The sequence below is a fragment of the Meles meles genome, chromosome 3 (assembly GCF_922984935.1).
Source record: "Meles meles chromosome 3, mMelMel3.1 paternal haplotype, whole genome shotgun sequence".
NCBI classification, from domain to species: Eukaryota; Metazoa; Chordata; class Mammalia; order Carnivora; family Mustelidae; genus Meles; species Meles meles.
This window is the reverse complement of record NC_060068.1, coordinates 34,242,389-34,258,104: the sequence shown is the minus strand read 5'-3', so window position 1 is coordinate 34,258,104 and position 15,716 is coordinate 34,242,389. Positions and strand designations below refer to the sequence as shown.

The 15,716-nt window shown below is 53.4% G+C and overlaps 1 protein-coding gene across 7 annotated transcripts in view; it reads right to left on the bottom strand.

Moving 5' to 3' along the window:
- Positions 1-15,716, bottom strand: part of TBC1D9B (TBC1 domain family member 9B) — a 39,023-nt gene that overhangs the window by 10,276 nt on the left and 13,031 nt on the right. For 6 of the 7 annotated variants that reach the window (XM_045999224.1, XM_045999225.1, XM_045999226.1 and 3 more), the window contains 6 exons: positions 15,328-15,535; positions 12,470-12,682; positions 3,360-3,518; positions 2,963-3,113; positions 2,277-2,491; positions 801-918 (listed from right to left, as the gene is read on the bottom strand). In XM_045999224.1, coding sequence (XP_045855180.1) covers positions 801-918; positions 2,277-2,491; positions 2,963-3,113; positions 3,360-3,518; positions 12,470-12,682; positions 15,328-15,535 — 1,064 coding nt within the window. The remainder of the gene's footprint in view (positions 1-800; positions 919-2,276; positions 2,492-2,962; positions 3,114-3,359; positions 3,519-12,469; positions 12,683-15,327; positions 15,536-15,716) is intronic. The other variant, XM_045999227.1, reaches the window with a different exon arrangement.

The following is a 15,716-nucleotide window of genomic DNA, read 5'->3' as shown; positions in this document are numbered from 1 at the left end:
CGGCCAGCTCCGCTCACATGCAGGGCTGGAGGGGATGGGCTGGAGGAAACAAGAGAAACGGCGTGCAGGCTTCCCTTCCTCAGCATCCAAACTATTGTGGGACAAGAACACTTGCTCCCACTGTGCTTGGATTTGCTTTGGGGGAAATACAAATCCCTCCCTTCTAGAAGTGTCAGGAGTAAGCAAGAGCCCTGGGGGCTACTGCATGTCATGCCCTGAAACTTGTGAACCCCAGTGGGGGAGGCCCCCCAAACCAAATGGTAGGGGAAGGGCATCTTCAAATAGCAAACTGAGTCAGGTCTGTAATTAAACACTTTGCCAGTGCATTTCCACTTAATCATACAGACTCTTTGGGCTGTTGCTCATGGTCGGTCGTCAGGCTGGGTGACAGGTGCGCAGGGAGGTACTACCCCCTCTCACTGCAAGGTTGGAAATCCTGCACAATTAAAACCCTTACACGGAGTTAGAATGACCTCTGAAAACCACTGAATGTGTTCATTCAGGTGAATTCAGGAGAATTCAGGTTCATTCAGGGTGCTGCTGGCTGGCACCCCTGCAGATGGCAGAGCCCAGCAGCTCCTGGGGAGCTGCACGGAGTCTGGGCAAAGTGGCCGGGGGTCTGCGTGGCCTCCACCTTCTAGCTGTGTGGTCATTTCTCAGCCTCATCTGGGGAATGGAGCTGTGAGGGTCTGCAGCCTGCTGCACGTCATTGAGGCCCCCCGAGAGCTCACTTGTGCTGAGTGCTCGGTGCGGGGGCTGGCCCAGGGGCACCACCCCCACGGGGAGCCTTGGGCACTCACCCACCACCCTGGTGTTGTAATAGTCAGGCAGCATGCGCTCACAGAGGGCCACCAGCAGCCAGAAGGCCTCCTCCTCGCTGCCATAGAGCAGGAGCACAGAGGTGACGATGTTCATGGCCTGCGGGCACAGAGATAGCAAAGGGGAGACTCACGAAGCTGGGCCGCCATGTAACCACCCATCCCCCCAAGGGCCTACACGGGCTCACTCTCCATGCAAGTCCAACTACGACAAATGACAACAGCAGGCAATTTGCCAAAAGGCCATTTGCAGGAAACCAATTTGGCAAGAATCATCAGCCTGATCCCTCCAACTGGGCCAGTGGGCACTTGGAAAGCCGAGAGGGAGGGAATGAGCATGGGGCTCTTCTTCAGAGAGGTTTCTGGGGTCGGAGGTGTGACACAGGGACAGGAGGATCGGTGAGTGAGCTCCATGGCTGGGGTCGAACGGGGCTGCACACAGTCTGCACCAATAGCAAGTCTACTCAGAACAAGCTTCCATCTTAAAAATTCTCTCAAGCCAGCACGTGGACTTTCCCTGTCCCAGTAACAGGTCATGCAGAACACTGGCCATTGGGAAAGGGGCTTCTGAGGCGGCAGCATGCTTCTTGGAAACCCAGATGCAGTCTCAGGGAAACAGAACGCCATCGGATGGGGCCGGAAAATGGCCTCCCCAGATGTAAAATCAGATGTTGCCAGAAGTGCACCTCGAAACCACGATGAGATGCCACCTCACACCATTAGGGTGGCTACGGTCAAAGACCAGAAAGCCAGTGCGGCGAACACGTGGGGCAAGTGGAACCTTGTGCATCACGGGGGTAGGGGGGGCGTGTAAGACGGTGTCGTTGCTGTGGAAAGCACTATGGCTACTCCAAAAACAAAACAAAAACAAAAACATTAAAGGTCAAATTACCATACAGTCCAGCAATGACACTTCTGGGTACGGACTCAAGAGAAGTGAAAGCAGGGAGAGGAAAAGGCACCTCAAGGGCCTGCTCATGGCAGCGGTATTCACAAGAGCCCAAGGAAGAAGTCACCACGTGCCCAGCTGAAGACGCAGGGGAGAGCGAGTGTGTCCTATACACGAAGTGCGGTTCAAGAGATTCTGACACGGGACCCAACAGGGATGAGCCCTGAGGATGCTGTACTAATGGACTTGACCGGCCCCCAAAAGGCGAATCCCACACGACTCAGTTTCTGGGAGGTACTTAAGGTGTGCAAAGCCATAGAGACTGAAGGCAGTATGGGGATTAGCAGGGGAGTTGCTGGCAGACACCAGACAACCAAATGCTCTGGGATCCAGACCTGAGCCCGCAGAAGGCGTCCCTGTCAGGGGGTGAAGCGAGCAGTTAAGAGTGGCTCCCGTTACACCGCTCTCAGTGATCTGGCTCTTCTGGGGGACACAGGGCACACCCTGGCCTCTGCTAAGTGAGCCACTGGTGGGAGGTGTGGCCCCTGGGCCCGGCTCACCCCCTCTACCTGACAGTAGCCGATGGTGGGGTTTCGGAAAGCATAGGCAGTTAGCACCCGCCGGAGGGCAGCGATGCCAAGCTCATTCTGGAAGGCGGGGTGCTCGGGCATGGAGCGGTGGAGGTCTCGCTCGATCTCCTCTGTGGCCAGGCTGTACTTCCCCATGGACTTCTCCACCAGCTCGGCGTAGTAGCCCGGGTGAGTCACCATCTCGTTCCAGGCCCCTGAAGAGACAGAACCGGCAGCTGTCTCCCGCCTCCTCCCCTTCTGCTGGGTCTGTGGGTATAGTGACAGGGCAGGCTGGGCGTGCCAGAGAAGAGGAACTTTGGGGCCCATCAGAAGATGTGAGGCAAGGGTCCCTTGGTGGCAGCTCCTGGGAGGGGTTGCCCCGCCACAGTTTGAGTGGTCTTCTTAAGAAACCGTCCAGGTGGCTAGGAGCGTGCATGCTGACAGAGCCTGACCCAAGGAGAGGAGGCGTGGCGGGGGTGGTAAGACACCATCTGGGTGACAGAACCTTGTCCTCCATGTCTGCGCCCCAGGAGTGCCCCGAGCTCGGGCCCCTCACAGCTCAGAGCCCCATTTCGGCCTTGGAAAGGGCTGGCAGCTCCAGCCCGGCGGACACAGAAGGCTGGCCTGGGGCCCGTAGGGCTCTCACAAGGCGGCACTGGGGGCCGGGCCGATGCCGGGCAGCTCACCAGAGAAGAGGAGCCACAGCTCCCCACGGAGGCTCTCAGGGATGCCCTTCAGCACCAGCTCCCGCGTCTTGGCTGTGCGGTACATGCACACGCCACGGCCGTACTCAAAGAAGTGAATGTCCCATGACTCCTCTTTCATCTTCTCCTTGGCCTGGGGGAGAAACAAACGCTCTGGGCGTGCGGGCCAGGGCCCTCCGCCATCTACTGCACATGGCACGAGGGCCCACGCCGGGCGGCAGGGACATGAGCCTCGGTGTGGAGGCCTCGAGCCCAGGTCAGGCAGGGCACCCCCAAACACCGTCACTTGGGGCCAGAGGACAGGAGGTGGCTTGCAGGCACGAAGCCTCCTCCCAGGCCCGGGTCCCGTGCGGTGATAGGAGCCACGCTCCGGGCTTACCCCCTTGGCCCCCAGGTCCTCCATGGGAGAGTTTCCCTGGAAGAGTTTAAGCAGCCCCTGGGATGCGGTTGGTGCCTCCTGCACACTGGAGCCCTGGCGGCCCCCCAGGGGGCTGGTGGGGCTGGGCTGATCTGCGGCCTCTGCCGGAGCTGGAGGGCGCTGAAAAACACAACACGGGGTGGGGGTGGGAGAGAGAAGAAGTACCCAGTGAGTGGGCTGCCCAGTGCAGGATCTCTGATGTGTTTGCCCATTGGCTGTTTGAGCTCGTGGCCCCGGGCCGCGGGGAGCCGCTCACGTTGGGCCTATAGGGACAGACCAGCGGACCCCACAGAGCCCAAGGGCCGGGTCGCACAATGGAGCAGAGGCAGGGTGACCTGAGGGCCCGGCCTGCCCGTTACAGGTCGACAGAGGCAATCGGTGCGAAGGAGCTCCTGATGACTGCCGGGCCAGGCCAGGAACCCTCTTCTGCTCCCTCTCCCTTGGGCGACCTGTCCACTGGGCCCTCAAAGGCCCTTCCAAGAAGAAGGGGATCCCAAGAGGGCTGCTTAGTGCCCCTACAGCTCCCCGCATTTTTATCTTCCTCTGGTCCACGTCTGGTGTGGGGTGTGCCCCACAGCGGCCACACAACCCCTTGGCCCTGGACACTTGTGTCGGCTGGGGACTGGGTGCTGTGGCATCTGGCGTACTAGAACTGGGTGTGTTCTAGTACACAGAGAGGGGGAGGACCCTCTCTACCTAGGGTGCCACTGGCTATTTACCCCATGGGGGCTAGCCATAAACAGGGCCTCAGAGGGCTATAGGCCCCTCCCCGGGGTGGAGGCCCAGGGGTCTGTTTTCACACCACATAGCCAGCCAAGGAGCTGAGAGAGGGAGCCCGGAGTGGCCCAGGGAACGTACCAGGGTAGGCGGCAGTATGGGGATGGAAGAGGGAAGGGAGGATTCAGGGACAAAGGTCTATAGGGGAGCCCTGACTCTAGCGCTCTTCCCCTGGTTTTCTGGAACCGGTCCCGCGGCAAACACGTCTCTTCAGGGGAGCACTGGCAGCCATGACCCTGCAGGCCCAGTGTGGGTGATACCTGACCGCTCCCTGCTTGTCCACTGTCCCTGCCACCTGACTTCCAGGGGAGCTTGGTGCGGGTGATGCCCTGTGCAGGGAGCTTGCCTCGTCCCCCTGGCCCAGAGGGTCAGGCAGGCCAGAGCTGGAGCCTTCTGCCTGTTCTCCCCTCGGCTCCCTCCCTGAGCACCCACCGACAAGAACAACACTGCTCTGAGGTGGGCACTCGTCACTGGCTCCCCACCATCCACTTCCCCTCCTGCCCGCAGCCAGTTCCCCGTTTTTATGTGGGGGCACACTTCTCTCCGCTTTTGGCCTCGTACTTTGTGGGCTCCACTGAGAACCAGGGTGATGAGCTTTTCCCACCCCTGGGCCCAGAGGGTGGTTGGAGGCACTATGTTACCCAGTCACCACCAAGGACATGCACGGGTGACTCTGCAGGGAATGCTGGGATGAGCCAAGGAGGATCCTGGTCCCATACATGGCCTGGGAACTAGGCCTTCCTGGTGAAAAGCCCCGTCCAGCAGGGAGAGGCCCCTCTGAAGACAGGTGGCCAACTGCGAGAACTTCTTGGCTTGTGGACCCGTAACCCTCCCCCGCCTTTGCATGTTCCAGTCTGGGTCCTGTTGTCTCTGATCCCAATGCCCGCATGGTCCTGTCCCCAAGTGGCAGGGACAGGGGAGGCTTGCTGGCTTCCTGCAGGACCTTACCCCCTCTGTGTTCCTTGTAAGAGAGCCTTCTTCTTGGCTGTGATGACAGGTGATGCAGGGAATATGTATTAAACCCACTGAACCCTAGTCTTTGACTATATATGGCATATTTTATGTCAGTTTTATCCTGGAGATGCCGTTTTTAATAAAAGGTGGAGAAAAAAAGAAAGAAAAAAAAGAAGTAAACTCTGCTAGGTCTCATCCACAGTCTATCTCTCTGTCCCCCGCTGGTGTTCCGGAAGTGGATTTTGGGTCTGCTCAGTCTGTGGGACACAACCCCAGTCCAGACTGACATGGAGATTCTGTTTCCTGCCCGAGGATCCCCAAAGGGACCAGGGCACAAATGGACTTACAGGCCCCAGAGTACCGGTGAAGGGTCCGGACTCCAGGATGTGGCCTTGGCCATACCAGCCTGTGTGATACGGGGAGCTCATGGGCCACCTGGGAGCCCTGTGTTTCCCTGGGACAGGTCCCCCCATGCCTGCAGGTGACCACCTCACACATCTGTCCAGTCCCAACCTCCTGAACCACCTGCCCGCCTCGTTTCCTGCTCAACAGAACGTCCGGCCTCCTGTTTGACTGAGTGAGCAAGCGCGAGCACCGGGGTCCGTCATGGCCATGGCCATCAGCCAGCCTTCCTTCCTGCATCCGTGGCCCACAGTCCAACCATTCCACCTCCAGGACCTCCCTATAGGCAACTACCCCTCCCCACAGTGGGCCCACGGACTAGATCCAGGCTGCGCCCTCTCTACAAGCCCTCCTCGCACTTCCACTGGTGTATGGGTTATACTTCAACTGAAGTGACCCCTGTTCTTCTCAGCTGACCTTTATACAAACTCCTCGAAAGAGCTGTTTAGACTGTTAGACAGTTTCCTTTCTGCTAGTCCGTCAGAAAGTATACCTCCATGTTCTACTATCTAATACCTAGTACCTGGGGCCTTTCTCCCTAGACCCTGTTGATTCCCTCCCGTGGGCAGTACTGAAATCAGCGAGTGAGCCTCTTCTCCCCATCCCTGCTTTCCCTGTCCACATACGGTAATACACTTTCACTCTCAGGTAAGGAGGCAATTGATGAACTTATTCTACTTTCCATGCCTTTGAAAAAAAAGATTTTATTTATTTGAGAGAGAGAGAGAGAGGAGGGAGGGAGAGAGAGAATGAGCAGGGGGAGAGGCAGAGGGACAGGGAGAAGCAGGATCCCTGCTGAGAAGGAAACCTGATGTAGGGGCTTGATCCCAGGACCCTGAGATAATGACCTGAGCTGAAGGCAGCCGCTTAACTGATGAAGCCACCCAGGTGCTCCATAAAGCTGTTAGATTTCTTAAATTCCTTCATGTTCTTTACTTATTACCTGTGGTCTTCACTCCTGAATCTTAGTTTGCCAATATAAAATTCTTCACTTGTGCTTTTTAAAAATTGTGTTATCTTTAAAATGCTATTCTGGGGCGCTTGGCTGGCTCAGTGGGCTGAGCCTCTGCCTTCGGCTCGGGTCATGGTCTCAGAGTCTTGGGATCGAGCCCCGCAACAGGCTCTCTGCTCAGCAGGGAGCCTGCTTCCCCACTCTCTCTGCCTGCCTCTCTGCCTGCTTGTGATCTCTGCCAAATAAATAAATAAAATCTTAAAAAAATGTTATTCTGGAGGCACCTGGGTGGCTCAGTTAATCGAGCATCTGACTTGATTTGGCTCAGGTCATGGTCTCAGGGTCCTAGGATCGAGCCCCACATCAGGGTTTGCATGGAGTCTGCTTGAGATTCTCTCTCTCTCCCTCTACCATTCCGTCTGGCTCATGTGCTCTCTCTCTCAAATAAAAAAAGAAGTCTTAAGAAAAAAAGACATCTCTGATGCTTATTTTAAAAATAAAATGTTACTCTATGTAAAATGTTGCTATCTGAAAGTCTGAACCCACTCTGATTTTCTTCTTTCATAAATGACCTGGGTCTTTTTTGACTGGTTGTCCCAAAGATTTTTTCTTCTTAATCTTTAAATAGTTTTTACTGCATTCTGTAATATTATTGACTATTCTGGACTGGTTTTCCCAGATGTATGACATACCCTTCCACCATGCACCGTCAAGTCTTTTTACGCTCAAAAAAGTTTTCTCGACTAGTAGTTTCTATCGGCTGTTAGTCTATGCTCTTTTGCATAAGTTGGATCTTCTTTGTCTGACTTCTCTATCACAGCTTCTGACTATTTTTTTCTCTTTCTTCACTTGTTTGGCCCTCCTCTGATCCCCATCCCTTCCTTAACCCTTCGAGACTATTCATTGTTGCGTTCTCTTTGCGTAATATTTACTTCTCAAAAATTTCTCGAGTCCCGTCAACTCTCTTTCCTGTTGACTTGTCAACTTTGTTTCCGAGCTTTCTAAAAAATTTTATTTATAACATTCTTTAGGAGTTTCTATTACTTTTCTAATTCTTTTTAGATTATTTTGAAATATTAGTATATGGTTTTCATCTGCTTTGGGGGAACACTGTTCTGACAGACTTTCATTGTGAAAGGTTACTTGGGTTTGTTTCTTTCCCCCTATGATGCTTTCATATGGGGTGTGATCATAATCTTCTGTTGCTTGAGTTTAAATGACATGAATCCTTCTGTACTTTTGGGAGGATCATGTACATGTTGGGGAGATGACATTAAAAGCACAAGAAATAAAAGAAAAATAGATAAAGTGGACTACATGAAAATGTAAAACTTCCGTACATCAAAGGACACAATCATCAAAATGAGAAGACAATCCATGGGAATGAGAGAAAATATTTGCAAATTATATCTCTGATGGGTTAATATCCAGAACATATAGAGATTTTCTACAGCTTGACAACAAACAGCCCAACTTAAAAAAAAAGGTGAGGGACTTGAATAGACATTTCTCCAAAGAAGCTGGACAAATGGCCAAGATGACATGAAAAGATACTCAATATCACTGATCACTGCGGAAACACAAATCAAAACCACAATGACATACCACTTTACACCCATTAAAATGGTTATTACAAAAAACCTGGAAGGTAACCAGCGTTGGCAAGGATGGGGAGGAACTGGAACCCTTGTGCATTGCTGGGGGGGGCATAAAATGATGCTGCTGGTGTGGAGAAAGGTGTGGAAATTCCTCAAAATACTCAACACTGAATTACCCACTGACCTTTTCTCAGCAATTCCACTTCCCGGTATCTCCCTCTCAGAACTGAAAGCAGGGTCTCGAAGAGATATGTGTACACCTACATTCACAGCAGCATTATACAATAGTCCTAAGATAGAAGCAACCCAAGAGTCCATCGAAAGACGGACAGCGGCTGCCTGGGTGGCTCAGTGGGTTAAGCGTCAGACTCTTGATTTTAGCTCAGGTCATGATCTCAGGTTTATAAGAGCAAGGCCTGCATTGGGCTCCATGCTAAATGTGGAGCCTACTTAAGATTCTCTCTTTCCCTCTACCCCCCAGGCTCCCCCTCACACACTCTCTCTCTTTAAAAAAAAAAAGCATAAATGGAAAAACAAATATAGTTTACATCTACAATGGGATATTATTCAGCCTTAAAAAGGAAGGAAATTCTGACATTGTTATCACGAGGACGAACCTTGAGGATGTAACACTAATAAAATCAGCCAACCACGGAAGGACAGATACCATAGGGTTCCTCTTCTATGAGGCCCCTAGAGTGGTCAGAGTCATAGAAGTGAAAGAGGAGTGGTGGTTCCCAGGGGCAGCGGGGAGGGGGACCAGGGATAGTGTTTCAGTTCTGCAAGATGGAAAGAGTGCTGGGGACAGACGATGGTGGTGGGCGCACCGCACAAGAAGTGAATGGACATCACGCCACTGAACTGTACACTTCACAAAGGGTAAGGTGGTGAGTTTTAGGTTACGTGTCTTTTACCACAATTAAAAAAAAAAAAAGGACCTCCTGAATTAGACCACTTCTGAGTGCCTCTGCTCCTACCCTTGACCAAGGCTCTATCATTCCATGTCCTGATTACTTGAGCAGCCTTCAACTCCTGTCTGCTTCTACCCGGACCCCTCTTGAGCCTAGCACTGCCCAAGAGAAACAGGATAAGAGCAGCCTGGGTGGTTCGGCTGGTTGGGGATCTGCCTTTGGTTCAGGTTGTGATCCCAGGGTCTTAGGATTGAGTCCCGCTCTGGGCTCCCTGCTCAGTGGGGAGCCTGCTTCTCCCTCTCCTTCCTGCTTGTAGTCTCTCTTACTATCTCTGTCTCTGTCTGTCTGTCTTAAATAAATAAATAAAATCTTTAAAAGAAAAAAGAAGAATGAGAAAAGCATATGTAATTTAACGCGTTCTAGCAGCCACATTAAAATACAGGAGAGAAACTGGTGAAATGAGTTTTAAATAACCGATTTCATTTGATCTGCTGGAGCCAATATATGCTTACTACGACATGGAATTACTATAGAAAGTTAATGAGATCCAAGGGCTCCAGAGCTGCATGTGGTTTCTGTACAGAGTAGCTGTGCCTCTAACCCGTTCCCAATCTGACAGGCCAGACTCACTCTATCAAAGCACACACAGATCCTGTCACTCTGGCCAGAAGTCCCCAACAGCTTCCCATCTCACTCAGAGTCAGAGTTAAAGTGCCTACAAGGCCTACAGGCTTCTGTGCTCGAGCTTCCTGCTTCCTCCCTAACCTTACCTTCTACACTGGTCTTTGCTCACCTCTGTAGCCGGTGCCAAGCCCAGTCCCACCTCTGGGCCTTTGCACCTGCTATTCCCTCTGCCTCCAACGCCCCTTCCTCAGGTACTTCATGGCTTGTTCCCTTGCTTCTTTCAAGCTTGATCGGAGCCGCTCCTTTTCTCAGATCCCTTTATCCTGCTCTATTTTTATCCATAGATCTTATTACCACCTGCTGTATCTCAGATGTTTGCTTACTGTCTGTCTCTCTCACTAGGATACAAGCTCTGTCTAATCTGTTCACTGCTCTATTCCCAGTGCCTGGGGTAGCACCTGGCACCTAAGGGAAATGCAGTAAAAACGTATTGGCGGAGGGTGCCTGGGTGGCTCAGTGGGTTAAGGATCTGACTCTTGGTTTCAGCTCAGGTTGTGATCTCCGGGTCGTGGGAATGAGCCTCCCATCAGGCTCCCCACTCAGCGCAGAGTCTGCTTGTCCCTCTCCCTCTGTTCCTCGTCCCAACCCCTGCTCGTGCTCTCTCTCTCAAAATAAATAAATAAAATCTTTAAAAAAACCCCAAAACTATGTTGAGTGAATGGTGAGCGTTTAGAAGGGGCCCAGGGTCTTACTCTGTGCTTACTTGTGCTTACTCTGGCCTGGTGGGCCCCATCATTTGTCATGTTGGGCCTCATGAAGGCCTCAACATTCTTGCTTGTGTCCCTTTTCACCCAACCTAAACTCACTCTCTTGAAATCCCAGGTCAAGCCTACCTTCCTGTAAGAAACTGCTCTCAATGTCTCCAGTGAACAGTCTGTCTGGCCCCTCCGCATCCCTTCCCTACCTACTTAACAGCTTACTGAGCACTGACCATGGGGATGGAAAATACAAAGGCCTCCTTGGGCCAGACCAGGTGAGGTTCTGGGAGCTGTCAGGCACGTGCCACCACTCAGGTCCAATGCCACCCGGCAGGAATGTGGACCCCATAATGCCAACGCTGCTGATTTTCCCAGAGAAGCCAGCTATGTGGATCTTTATAAGGACTCTTCTACTCATGAAGTGGTTTCACAAACTCAGATCCACCCAAAGCACACATGCCTTGTCATACCAGGAAGTGATTAGAATGGCCACGGCTGTGCCAACCTCAGCGAGCTCCCTCTGGTCCCAGATGGACGTGAGGGTAATCACTGTCATGGACTGAAGCACATCACACTGCCTAAATCTCTAAGTTCATAATTACACCACAAACTGAACATCACAAGTGACTCGATCATGTTTGGAGGATACTAGAAATGTAGCTCCTCATTCTAACAACTGGTGAGTAAAAGCAGGGATAAAAGATTTCCTCTGCCTTTCTTAGGTGTACTGTGCCTCAAGTAGTGAAGTAGTCGATGAGCGGGATTCTGCGTAGGGACGGATTCCAGCTCATAAACAGAAGGACTGACACCAGCAGACTGCTGCCCTCTTGCAACCCCTGATGAATTACCACATCTATGCAAAGCCTGTCAGGGACTGGAAACAGCACATGACAAGAAGAGTGGGTGTTGGATATAGCTCCTCAAGCCCGCCTACAAGCAGACCTGCCCCCTAAACAAACAACTGAATCTGAATCTGATCTGGGTTTTGCTATCAACCACCAACCTACAGGAGACAAGGACCGAGGAACAAGCTAAACGCCTCCAGAGAGATGCTGTCAGGAAGAACCAGACCGTGAGGCCCTCTACAGCACAAAGGACCCCGTTCCTTCCATAAAATACTGCAAGAAGAAAAAGATGGAGCAAACATCTCCAGATCAAAAGGAATTTGAAAGACATACCAGCCACCTGCATACGACCTATGTGCATTTCAAGGCCAGTGGTGCTCAACTGGTAAAAAGTAGGCCTGTGTTTGTGGAAATGTGAACACAAGTACTGCTACCTCTGAGCAGCCTGGGTTCTGAGCGCGCAGGCCCCCTGTTTTGGATAAACATAGTGCTGTAAATGTGTCTTCCTTCCCTTACGATTTTCTTAATCTCATTTTTTTTGCTATTGTAAGAATACAGTATATAATACACGTAACATACCAAATCCAGGTTAATCAACTGTTAATGCTGAGTAAGGCTTCCAGTCCAGCGTGGGCTGTTAGTAGTTAAGTTCTGGAGGAGTCACAAGTTCTACGCGGATTTCTGACTTGTGTGAGGGGTTGGCACCCCTTACCTTTGCATTGTTCTAAGGTCAACTGTATGTGATGTCAAGGAATTACTGTTAATTTGGTTGGCGTAATAAGGACATTGAAGTTAAGTCTTTAAAAAGGATGTCTCCCCGCCCCGCCAAAGAAGACTAAACTGAAAAAAAAAAAAAAAAAAAAGATCTTTCCCTCTTTCCCTGTAAAAATCCCTGAGAGGTTCAAGATTGACGGGAGAAATACCAGTAAATAAACCCAAGCTGGCTAGGCCTGGACGGTGTGGCAGAAGTTCCTAACGGATGGACATGAGGTTGGCTGGTCAAGCCAGAGGTGGTTTCTTATATGGATGGGGTTTGAGCCAGGCGGGTGACACTCAGGAGGACTATGGAGGCAGAGACAGGTATGGCTAGAACATCCGAGTCAGGCCAGCTTAGGCTTGCCATCCTGCACCCAGATGGAGCCCTCCCACCTGAGGCCCACAGCAGGCAGCAGCATGGAGGCTGATGGCTGCCCAGTCTCTTTTCCTGGCCCTGACCACCCCTGGCCCAGCGCTCCCCGGGACCCCCTGACCTCTGGGGCCGGGTCCGCGGTGCTGGCTTTCCTTCCCCCGCCGCTGCCTCCTGGCTGTTTGGATGGCATCTTCTGGAGGAAGTCAGAGATCCTCTGCACTAAGAAATCACGGTCTTTCAGGTTGGCGAATAGGAAGGTCATTTTGCTCTTGGTGCTGATGGACAGAGGGCTGGGCAGGACACTGGAGCTGTCAGCTTTTTCGACAATGGTCACCTGAGAAGGCAAATTAAGCACCAGGTGTCAGTATCTGGGGACGGGAAGCTGATCGGCTCTGTGCACGTGGGAGCACAGTGGCCTCCTGTGGTTGTGTCTGGGCCAGGGGCACTGGTTGGGCCCCACTGTGTTCCTGTGTTGAGTCTGCTGCTTGCCACTGGGCAACTCTAAGTCATGTGCATGCACAGCCTGGTGTCCCCCCATGGATGGGCGAGGTAAGCTCGCCAGGCCTGCTGCCAGTCCATTCGGCTTCCCAGAGATGTTCAGTTACTCTCTGAAGCACGGGGAGCAGCCCTGCCCATGCACTGGCCTAAGCATGGGCTGCCATGGCATAGGCCGACAGGTGCAGCCCCAGGCCTGGCTCTGACCTTGAGACATGTGCACAGTATCACAGGCATGGGGATTGCAGAACGGGCTTTCATGGGATGCCTCTGCACAGCCTGTGGCCCAGAGGGGGCAGACAGACAACAGACATGCAGGGGCTGGCCTGACAGACAAGGATGGGCTGGAGAAGCTGGTGCAAGTGTGAGCAGGGATGGGACACGTGAGTGTGTGCAGGTGTGCATGTGTACATGTGTGCATGTGTGTGTGTGTGTGCACAGGTCTGCATGCATGGGAGCTGAGATCTAAGAAGGGGCCAACAGTTCACTGAAGGTGCACAGGTCATGGCCGGGCACCAACAGGCGCTGACTGATGTTTTGAATTCCGTGGGCTGCTGTCAGGGTAGGGGAACTAGAAGGGGGGGACAGGGGCAGGTAGCACCCTCCTGGGGGGGACGGCTATGGAGAGAAAGGGACATGCTACAGGTGGGGCATGGGAACAAGGCCAGGTCAGCATCCAGGCCAGCTCCTGCTTTTCAGCTAAGCAGATGGACAGAAGGAATTCCCTAGGCGGCAATGAGAACAGCACATCTGAAGGCATGATGTCCAGGGCCCACGGGAGGTGGGTGTGGAGCCTGCTCTGAGGGGGAGGCCCTGGGAAGGCCCCTGGTGGGCACACTGAGGATCACCAGCTCCAGCCTCAGTGCCAACCCCACAGCCCAAGTCAGTCCCGCTCCCTGCCTCAGCCAGAGCTCTCTGCCATCAGAAACGGTGGGGTCATCAGGAGAAACAGAGCTGAGGACTACGGAGACCTCTGCACCCACCCCTAGGCCTTGGCCCAGGACGGACTCACGGCCCAGCAGGAACAGGAGACGTAGGATCAGGGATGCCCTGAGCCCTCAGTCGGGAGCTTCTAGAGCTGTGGCTCTTTCCAGTCCTGTACCTTAGACTTCCCTGGGAAAAACGAGGCAGCACAAAGGAACCCCCTCTCACCGACACCGCACCTATCACTGCTGCACCTACAACTGGAGGGCTTTGTAAATGCAAGGGGAATCTCATCACTGCAGGTTGTTAATAAAATCAGGATACTGTGATTTAGATTATAACTTAAGTACCTCACTGTGCTTCACAGAGTTGAACAGCCAATCTGCCCTGCTGGGCCATGAGGAAAAGGAGGCCTGGGGACCTTCTGAGGGGGGCGTCTGTCAGTGCTTCTCATCTGGGTGGGAGCCCTCTCCCTCCCTCTCCCTCCACACCCCTCACTGTGACATAGGACAAACAGCCTTGCTTCCATCAGGGTCACTGTGGAAGCCTAAGAAACCTGAGGAAAGAAATACCTCTAACAGGTTAAAGCTGACTCCTACCTGTGACAAATGAGAGCTGTCCCCTACCTGTGACAGGTGAGAGCCGACCCCTGGGACAGGTGACAGCTGACTCCTGCCTGTGACTGGTGAGATCTGTCCCCATCCCTGACAGGTAAGAGCCAACACTTACCTGTGACAGGTGAGAGCCAACCCCTGTTGCAGGTGAGAGCTGACCCCTGCCTGTGATAGGTGAGATCTGTCCCCATCTCTGACAGGTGAGAGCTGACCTTACTGTGACAGGTAGGATCTGTCCCCATCTCTGACAGGTGAGAGCTGACCCTGCCTGTGACAGGTGAGAGCTGATCCTGCCTGTGACAGGTGAGAGCTGACCCTTACCTGTGGCAGGTGAGATGTGTCCCCATCCCTCGCAGGTGAGAGCTGACTTCTACCAGTGACAGGTGAGAGCTGACCCCTACCTATGACAGGTGAGATCTGACAGGTGAGAACCATCCCCAACCCTGACAGGTAAGAGTGGACTTCCAGCAGCCCTGCTGGAGTCTGAGTCACAGCCAAGACAAGTGTTGGGAGAGGAACAGTGAGGTGGCCTCTGAGAGTGACATGGTGGGGCTGGTCAGGGTCAAAGTCCTCCCAGTCCAGCCAAAGTGGGGCTTTGCTAAAGTCCAACTGCTGGGCCAGGAAGGCAGGACTCGGGGACACTCCCCCGCAGGAAGCCTCTGGGATCTGACAGGGGAGGCACAGGTCTTCCTGAAGTTAGCTGAGCTCTCCTGGCATGCCAAACCCCAGCCTGTCTCCCCACGAAGAGAGGTGACCCCGGGGGAGCATTCAGCTCACTCCATGCCTGGAGGGGCCTGACAAGAGGCAGGGGCTCAGGAAGCTGCTGACTCACTATGTGCCCCCCACGTGCCCACCACCAAACCCCAGAGGGCTGCCTGGGCTGGCAACCCCCAACAGGGGCCCCGGGGAGTCAGCGGAGAGCTGGCTGAGGGGGCTGGGGGCTCACCTCCCGCAGGGGTATGATGAGGTGGCAGGCGTCCTCCTCCTTGCTGGCGAAGCAGATGTAGTTGCTGGAGATGAACATCTGGCCAGGGATGTGCAGCTTGTTGAACGGGGTCCACAGGGTACAGCCTGTGTGGCCATCCAGGCGCTCATCCCTGGGCAGCCGGAATGTGGCACGGTAGCACTCGTTCTTGGCTCGGGCGTCCAGGTCTCTGGGGAAGCATGGCAGGGTGAGGGGGGGAAGGAGAGAGTAGTCAGGGCCAGTGTGCCTGCAAGGGGGCTGCCATGTGGGATCAGGCTCTTTGGGGTCCTCCTGTGAGCAAGTCACGCCCAGGGATCTCAGAGTTCAATGGAACACACTTGGCAGATGGCCAGATACCATAATACACATCT